Source organism: Scomber japonicus, chromosome 6, assembly GCF_027409825.1.
Source record: "Scomber japonicus isolate fScoJap1 chromosome 6, fScoJap1.pri, whole genome shotgun sequence".
NCBI lineage: Eukaryota > Metazoa > Chordata > Actinopteri > Scombriformes > Scombridae > Scomber > Scomber japonicus.
This window is the reverse complement of record NC_070583.1, coordinates 27,467,647-27,477,594: the sequence shown is the minus strand read 5'-3', so window position 1 is coordinate 27,477,594 and position 9,948 is coordinate 27,467,647. Positions and strand designations below refer to the sequence as shown.

Sequence of the window (9,948 nt, the reverse complement as noted above, 5' to 3'; positions counted from 1 at the left end):
CTAGGTCAGATCAATCACAATTAATGGATTTAACTAAGCATAGTGGTGGAAAGTGAAAGTGTAGTTCTCTAAGATCTTGTAATCTGGATTTCATGGTAATATGGTCTTGACATTTTTAGGCTGGTCAATTACCCCTGGTGTCGAATTATAGTCTTAATAAGAAGTAGAAGAAGATACTCTAATTGGGATGAGAATTGTTGTCATTGTATTTATGTGATTACCTGCATGTGTTTATTGCCTGTACTTCAACTTGAACTTGAAGTACAGGATGTTTTACCAAGTCCCCTGAATTCCTGGAATTTGGAATTCAAAGTCTATTTCCATCTTAAAATCAATCTAATCCTGGTCCCTTATAATCGCTAATTACTTGTTTAGATGGATCGAGTAAAACTATTATGTCATACGTTTGTAGAAAAAAAAATCTTGAAAGTTACAACTTCACAGAAAGAGAAGACTTTCTATGAAAAGAGGTATGCCAGTTATATGTTATTAGTAATCAGATTATATCTGAGAGATCGCACATGACTAAGGGTTTGTGTGCGTCATTGTCTGGAGTCTCGTCTCTGACCCCTACAGACCAATGATAATCCTTTGGGGCTGGTTGGGTGTGAATACCTTTCAAGAGTAGCGTCAAGACTGCCACTGCCTACTGTTATCAAGTCTGATCATCACACCAGTCATGTAAAGAATTTTTACATAATCACTGATGTCACCATGATTGATGTTCATTTGTACTTTTGGGATTAGATATAAGTGCAGGAATGTGTCTTATCACTGAACACATAGGTATAAGAGTTCTCCTAACAGACAGAAAGACACAGGCACATGCTCAGAGGTATAATCTGAAGGATACTCTGTCTTTTCACCAATCAATTATATTCTACCAAAAAATGGTGTGAGGAGAAATAGGTAAGAACATTACGATTTTACAATTTGTATGAACAGTCTATGTACCTTTGTTTTGTTTGAGAAATAATAGATAAAAGAGCATACCTTCATCAGCTGGTATGTTTATTGTGCAGAAGGGTAGTTTTGTGCAACCCTACATTGAAGCCAGGTTAAAGATAGCAGACTCAGGAAAGCAAAAAGCAGAGTTTATACACAGATTACAGCTCATGAATTTATTTAATGTCTTCTTCTTTTTTTCTAATTTGTGAAAGAAATATGTATTGAACATGTCATCTGTGTGAATAATACTTTGCAATAAGGTGCACAATAAGACATTTTGTTAAAGAGGAGTACATTAGAAACTAATTTGAACTGCAGTTGTATGTTTCTGAATGACTCAGAACCAAGATGGTATAATAAATAGTGATTGGATACTTAAAAAAAATATATCATGTTGATTAACCATTGAATAGTAATTAGTTTCTCATTATATGTGAATGTAAATACTGAACACTTCTTTAATGAATCCTACCTGATTAATTCACAAAATATGTAATTGATGACTCACTTACCTAAATAATTAAAGAATGAATTAAGAATCCATTTCTTAATTACTATTACTATTAATCCACTATTACTGTAGTTCATGTATGACAAAAGCCTAATATATTCAGATTAGAATTACATTCATATTCAAATCCATATCATATTTGATATAACTAGAAATAATTAAAGTATTTTGTGGCGAACTATATTGTTAGGTCTGTCATTCACAAACATGAATCCTCCTATCTGAAAGTGTGTGTGTTCTAAGATGCAAAGTAGTAAAACCAGGAGATAGTCACCTCAGTAGTGTACTTTATCTTTCTGAGAGTCGCCTGATCTGAGGAGAGGCATATCATGTTCAGCAAGTCCTGGATCAGGTTTTATTGTAGCGAAAGCAAAATAAAACAGGGAAGAGAGTCTTGCTTCAGTGAAGTATTTCAGTGAAATGAAAGCCAGGATGAACTGGCCTCCTCTGTACTTTCCACAATGAGCAGTTTTTCTATAACAGCAGGCTGCAACATGATTTCTCATTTATTGTAAGTACTGTAGAACAACATAGGTTTTTTACATTTGAAGATACATTTGGCATTAGGCCAAAAATACTTGTAGATCATTCACATTTGACATGTTAACTTGATAGTGTAAACATGTTTCAGTTTGAAAAGTGTTTCAACTCACCTAAATATACTGTAGACTTTTGATAGTGCTTTGTTGCCTTTTGTATGCCAGTAATGTTTATGTTATGGATTTTAATCACAGGTTTCCAATCAGTTCTCTATTGGTGATGAGGCTTATCAGAGAAGACGAAGTAATTTAAAGCGGAGAAGAAAGACACTCAGCGGGAGTCAACATGTCAGTCAAGCTTTCAAAGAGGTTGAGCAGCAAAAAGAAAAGTATGTTTCTTTTTACTTGTGTTTTTCAGGGCATCACTGAAATATGTTTTACAATTATTTTGTTCAACTTAGGGTGATTATGCTGTGATATTACACTGATATATTGAAAGTGAATGAGGGAACAAATTGCAGATGGCTTAAAGCTCTACACAAAGATTTGCATTTGTACTTCATCAACATTACATTTAATTTGATCCAAAGAATGCATAGTATTTGACATACCTTAGACTCTAAGGTATGTCAAATACTATGCATTCTTCCTCCAAGGCTTAGAGGCATACCAAACATTTTTAAGGAAAGCCTACATGAAGGTACACATGGCAATACATTACAAAGTACATTCATTCTTACACTTGTGGCATCAGTGTACCGTTTTGAAAAAGTATTCAAGCAAAACTAACTAACTATCTATCTAGGTGACAAGCTTCTATTTTTGCCCTGTTTTGATTATGAGGTGGGTATTCCTTAGACAACACAGCAATACTGTACTGCTGCAGTACAAGCTGTCTAGCCCTGAAATGGTTTCCCTTGCATGTCAGTTGATACATAATATAGGTTTACATTTCATTAAAAAGTTAACTGTTTGGTAAATAAAAACAAATATGTGCATAGCCACCATAACATCAAATAATGTGGGAATTTGTCAAGTCTTTGTTGTTGTTGTTTTCCCCCATTATATCATAAGCAAGGCAGAAACTAAATGGCTGACCACTACAGAGGCCCTTGTGACTGCTCTGGCTTTGGAAACAAAATGAGATGAGTCCTGCAGGCCAGGCGGGATATGCTGAGATGAAATGACAACGTTACTGAAAGTTTTAATGTGTTTACTCATTAATGGCACTACAGGCTGGTCTGCCTAAGGGAAACAATGCAATTATATTTGCAGGTGTGGCTAACACCCTGAGCTCAAAAGCTAGCTGGCTAGTTAGAAATGGAGATAATGTTCCTTATCTGTTTATAAAAAAACACTTAACTTTAATGTTCTCTGTTATAAACAACAGTTTATATGTAACACAAGAAAAAGTAATTAGAACATTATTAATTGGTAATATTTCATTTACACTATTTTTTTCCAAAAATAAAGCCACTTATTACAATTCATATTATAATTATTATAATTCATAGATGCAATACACAGTGTGCTATTCAAGTGAAGTTACATTTTTCCCCCCTCATTTAACATTTAATATTAACAAATGTAGTTTTATGCTCAATAGGACAACATTGTATTATAATGTAAGGTTAAAAATGTAGCTGATCCACAGCAAAAATAATGGTATTTGTGTTTTCTCAAACCAGAACCTCCAAAGGACAATGCCCAGTCAGAGGTTCTATCTAAACTGGGTCTGGAGTCCTTCTGGACTACACCACTGGACCCAGCATCTATGTTGGACATTAGCACCTGGGCTCTGAACAACCAAACCCCTCTTGAAACCAAGGACCTAGCCAATGCATTCCTCCAACGCCTTTGGCTGCTTAGACCAGATGCTCGGAGTCCTTCCTGCAAACTTCCATCAGACGCTCTAGACAATGCTGACAAATCATCTGAGGATATCAATGGTTTTGGAGGAGACAGCCAATGTGGCGTCAATCCGCTTGATCTAGTTGCAGCCGTCTTCATGTCTTCCAACACTTTCCTTCAACAAGAGATGGCAGCACGCATGATGCAGTGCCAGTTTGCTGTGCCCCTGGTACTTCCAAACATAGATCCAGAAAAACCTAGCCGCTTCCTCCTTTGGCCTTTGAGAGGTGTTGTGAGCCAATGGACATCTCACTTTCCAGGTACAAACAGGAAAGTCCAAGAGGGGTTTCTGGCAAGCACATGCATGCCAGTGGTTTCTTGTGTGAAGTTTGGTCATTGTGGTGTCTCCAAGTCTCAGGTTCTAAACAATGTAATAAGTGGATTCAGATCTCATAGCGAAACATTTCTCCACAGAGGGATGGATGGAGCACAAATGCCCCGGAGACTCTCTAATGGCCTGGTAGAGATTGGATGGTATCTCCCCACTGGAGACACAGACAGAGACATATTCACTGTCCCTCTGGCTATATGTAACCTACGTGGAGATGCTAGTGTGCATGAGAAAAGCCTCATCCTTCTATGTCAAGCATCTTCAGCTGTGGTCATTTTCTGTGGAGATCTTAGGGAGAAAGAAAAACAACTTCTTGCTTCCTGCAAAAATATGGCAAATAAAGTCATACTGATTGATGTCTCTGACAAAGAGAAAGATGAGAACAGAGTTGTGGGGTTCGTTGATGACAACCTTGAACAGGACATGGGGCTTCCAGAAGGATCAGTCCTGCCAGGACAAGACCTGAATGAAGAGGAACTGGCTGATAGGCTGTCTGACACCCTAAAATATTTGTTACCAAACAAACTAAAATGTGTTACAATTGAAGCAGCAGAAAAATTAGCAGCGGCGCTAGGGCTTAATGTGGATGAAGAGGTGGTCTGTAAAAAGGCAATGGCCACAGTGGAGGAAGTGTTGAAAGGTTTGGATGAGGGACCTGCTCTGTTTAGGCAGAAACAACTGCCTCTGCAGGGTGATTTATGGAACAAGCTGGCAGAAATAGAGAAAGAGGAAAAGAAAGAAAGAAAAGAAGGAAAACAAATTGACCCCCAACTGCAAAAAGAAAAGAAAGTCATCTCAGTGGAGTTGAGCAGCTACAAAATGACCCCAGCGATGAAGATATTCACAGATGCCCTTTTCACAACAGATATAGTAGAGAGGACTTATTTCCTAAACTGGATGAAACTAAGGCTTCAGATGTTGCAAATGGAAAAAACAAACAGTCCACAAGATCTAACTACAAATCAGCAGATCAAAGAGAATGATGGCATGTCTGAACAATCAGAGGAGCTTGAAAATGGAGTCCATGACCACTCAGAGTTCAGTGATAGTTTCTGCACAGATTCATCATTTGAAGAGGAAGACACTGCAGACCAACCTGTAAATGCTGAACTGCAAGTCTCTGAGCCACAGTCCGAGGCAGGCCAAGTGTCGATTTTGCAGACGTCTACAGAAGGGACCACAGAACCTGAGTCTGAACAAAAAGCTCATCTTGAGTCCACACATGAAGCAGTCATTGAACAGCAGTTATCTGATGAGAAAGAAGTCCAAGGTGAAGAGATACTTGAAAACAATGGACAACAAATTTCAGAACCAATCTCTGATGATCAAAACCTTTGTTTGGAGTCAGGGGAAAATGGAACCTTGAGCTCTGAAGATAAACAGCCAAATGAACCACAGCTAACACTAGATATGTCACATATGGTTTCTTCTGTTGAGCATATGAATCTTGATCCATCATCTGAAGATCAGGTAGCCATGTGTTCAGAGCTTTCTGAACTCAATCCATCCTTGCTGGGGCTTGAGCATTTTTTGCGTGAGATGGGGCTCATTTTCGAACTCACACACATCACCCCTGGGAGTGGGAGCCACAATGTCCTGCGCCTCCCCAGTTTGGCTGCAGACCTGATTCTCTATGGGATTCCACTTGAACTAATGGATGGAGATGCCTCTAACATCCCCATCCGCTGGCTGAGCTGTGTCTTAGCAGAGCTCAAACGCCGCCTTCCTCAAGAACAGTTCAGGACCCGCATACTGACAAGCCTTGGAGGGCCTCATGGAAGGAATGCTGAGGTTCTTTCTGCATTATTTGGGGTGAAATTTCCTGATGGAGGGAGAAGATCCACCAGAGGGGTGTACATGGTCATCCTCTGCCTACCTGATAACCTCAGAAAGGACATGGAGTGTGATTTTCTGTTGTTAATTGACGTAGAAGGTCTCTGCTCAATGCCTCTAAACGGCAACAGAAATACGCAGATCTGTGACAATGAGATGGCCACTGTAGCGGTCGGCCTTAGTGATGTTTTATTGCAAAACATCTCTTCACATGCAGGTTCTGAGTTTGAGACTAACTTCACTGTCGTAGTCAATGCTCTACTGCGCATCAAAGAATGTGGCGTCATGCCCTCTTTCCACGTTTTGGTTCAGGATGAAGGAATAAACAGCGTATTAGAAGCCTCACAGTTAAGACGTGTAACTGACATGCTTCAAACTGAGACTGGGGACAGAGAAAGTAGCAATACTGATAACCATAGTGCAAAGACCACAAGCTGTAGCACCACTGTCAAGGGGCCTTGGTACAATACGTCCCTCACAGAACCAGTTGATGCACAGTATAGTAAGGCTCTGTTGAAGCTTAAGCAAAACCTGTTTGGGGCATTGAAGACATGTGCAGCAAAATCTGAAGCCACAGGTCTGCCTGAATTTATGGGACGTCTGTGTTCTGTTTGGGATGCAGTGAAAGCAAAGTCATTCTGCGTTGGTCTGCAAAATACTGACATAGCCTTAGCATTCTCCATGTTGTGCACAGAGCTTTCCCTGTGCAAGGATAAATTTCTGGGACACATGGAAAGCTGGTTTATGGGGGCAACAAAGAAAATCTCTGACACAAAAGCAAAAACTTTAGATGCTACGATCAAAAATGATCTTCTGAGCAAGTTAAAGGATGAAGCCAGAGAAGAGGTCAAAACTGAGGTGGATAAACTCAGGTCAAAAGTAGAGACCAATTTCATGAGCGATGACCATCTCAAAATGTACACTGAAAAATTCAAGCCAATCCTAATGAGCAATATGGATGACCTACAGGGGCAAGTAACTGAAGAGATAATACAAAGGTTAGAGACAGTCACTGAGAACCACTGTTCTTCCACACAGCTGGAAAAATTTGAGGCCTTGCTGGAAAAGGTGCAGGAGTCCAAGCTACATGCACTAGTAGAGAACAGCAAGTCAACCAATCATCTCCTTCAAGACAAAGAGCTGGAAGATGAATTTGAGGAAGTGTGGAATAACACACTATCCAACTTTGACTTTAGGCCTTCGGAAACAGATGACATTACTGAAAGGGTGACATGTATTCTGAAAGAGAATCTCGTCAGTCGTGGTCTCCAGAAACACATGAATAAACTTGAAGTCGCTGGTGAAAATCAGCCAACTAGCTTCCAAGTTTATGATGAGCACTTTGGATACCGCAGCAGATTAAAGCACATGTTTGAAGACAACAACAGACTACAGAGGGTAGAAGCTCAACAACTAGCATGCAATGTCATAGAGGAATACAATCAGTTTGTAGCAGATAAATCAAGTTCACCAGCAGATTTCTCAGACAGTTACATTACAGAAATATTAGAAAATGTTGAGAAAGCTTTAAATGAAAAACCTATGGAAATCAGAACAGCTTTTGAAGTGGATCTGAAAGTTTATCTCTGTAGTGCTGCTTGCCGAGACTTCCAAGAACAACACGACCGCTATGCCAAGGACAGAGACTTTTTGACATGTATCAAATCAACCAAGGGTAAATACTTGGCAGAGTTTATTTACCAGTTGAGGAAGAGAGACCAGTGCCAGAGAGTGGCCCAGGCATTTACTTCCATGGTCATCAAACCTACAGTGTTGGACTACATCTATCGACCACTGGGGATGCGGATCATGGAGGAGACAAAAAGTAAAGCCCCGCAGTATCTGTCCCGACAGGCCTTTCACAAAAGCTTATTGGAAGAGTTGGTAAAGGAGGACAGGTTTGAAAGCTTCATGGAGTACTTGCATTCCTATGACAGCTACAGGCTGAGGAAGATCCAGGAGACAGTGGTGGCTCACCTGTCTGAATCAACCAGCCTGGAAAAATGGAGGCAACACAGACTTGGAGAAATTGTGGGAAAAATTGCAGCAGCAGTGAGCCAAACAGCAGAAGGCACCAATGGTGTGCTTAGTGATACAAAGCCCCTGCTGGAGCGGGTGTGCCTCACTCTGGAGAGAGATGGAGATGTAGATGTCAACAGGGCCTGTCTGAATGGACCATTCTTCAGTATCACCACAGAATGGGATCGCTTCATCACATGTTTAATGGAGTTACTGGCTGCAATGCGTTTGGACCTGGCCCAAGAGTTCTCCCAAGATGTGGATATTAACCAACTTCTTCAGTGTCTTCCCATTCAACCCCAAGACACAATTTTCAACAGAGTGAGAGGATGTGACAAGCAATGTCCTTTTTGCAAAGCCCCCTGTGAGGTGGAACAGATGGAGCATGATGCTCATAGGGCTATGCTCCACCGGCCCAAGGGTCTGTTTCGTTGTGAATCTTCTTTGTCCTGTATCAGCCAGATTGAAAGCTTGACCCAATCCAATCCTCCCAAGAACATGGACACAGAGGAGATATCTGTGGCATACAGCGACCTCCATGCCCTCGAACCAAACTGGAGCATCTCCCCTGGAGACCCAAGCAGTGAGACACCGATTGCTTACTGGAGGTACAGTATTTTGTCTAGATTTAAATATCATCATGCTAAATGGTTAAGTTTCTCTCCTTTAATTTGTATGCTACATACCAGTGTATATATTTATGAACTGAAATGTTCCTGGATAAAATATGTTTTTTTTTTAATTTACAGGTATGTGTTGGCGCGGTTCAATGAAAAGTTTGCAAAGGAATATGAGCAGGAGCCAGCAAAGATTCCTGAGGAGTGGAAGAGGATCACTAAGGAGGAGGCCATCGACAGTCTGAATGAGGCCTTCTTCATTTGACAGTGCTGACATAAGGACTGCTGTCTACTATTGTACTATTATACATGTGACACTTTATTGATCATGGTCAGGTTTTATTTTAGTTTCTTCTTTTTACAATTAATGCTAACTTTAATGATGATGATGATGATGATGATGATGATGATGATGATGATGGACAGAAAACTTACACTGATATTTTTTGTTATTTTACCTTTCATTTTACCATTTTCATTAATAGAAAAATTAGAAAAAGATTTTCTGTTAAATATGTTTTACGATACTGTAAGCGTTGACTCTCTATTTTCTCACTTTGCTCTAAGCTTCTTGAACTAAACCTAAACATTATAGATGTTTTGCAGCTAAAGAACATTATTTAAGTATGTATTCATACATTAAAACCAACACAATGATAATGTCTGTGAAAATATATTAAAATATTACATGTGTAATTTAAAGAAATATGTATATGTACTATCATTTAATGAAGAGAAGAAATATTATATTCTTAAGAATACATTTTTCAATTTATTTTTCACTTTTAATCCAGTGCTACTTCTGTTTTTGAAATGATTGCCTATATCTACAACTGACTTTGGTAGTACTAAGGTCATACAGCCAATGATTCCACATGTTAACATGAAACAAAGAGGGTAAAATACTTGAGTGAAAACAAATCTGAGTTAAAGATAAACAATAAAAATGTCAAATAAGAGAAATACAGTGCTTAGCAATTCTTTGAGTATTTGACCTGAGACGGTCACACCTGTTGAAAAATCTTCTACATATCATATAAGGGTTTCATTGGATTTAGGCATCCTCAAGATTTTATTTGAAACCTTAAATGTATACGTAATTCTTCCTTTTTAACAAAGATGAGATCAAGTTGCACCACATTAAAAAAGTATAAAAGGCTTAAGTCTGATAAGGGCTATATAGATTTTTTTTAAAAAGCTTCTCATAGAAGCAAAGGCAGAGTCCTTCAATGTGCTTCATCAATGTGACTGCTTTCCCTTTTCTTATGGTATGTTAAAATCCACAAGAGGGCATTGTAG

General features: G+C 39.2%; 1 protein-coding gene across 1 annotated transcript; it reads left to right on the top strand.

Moving 5' to 3' along the window:
* The first annotated feature begins 2,284 nt into the window (after positions 1-2,284).
* Positions 2,285-8,914, top strand: si:dkey-202l22.6 (interferon-induced very large GTPase 1). Its single transcript, XM_053320245.1, has 4 exons — positions 2,285-2,327; positions 3,627-5,278; positions 5,651-8,640; positions 8,782-8,914. The coding sequence occupies exons 1-4, from the start codon at positions 2,285-2,287 to the stop codon at positions 8,912-8,914; spliced, it is 4,818 nt and encodes a 1,605-aa protein (XP_053176220.1).
* Positions 8,915-9,948: the final 1,034 nt, after the last annotated feature.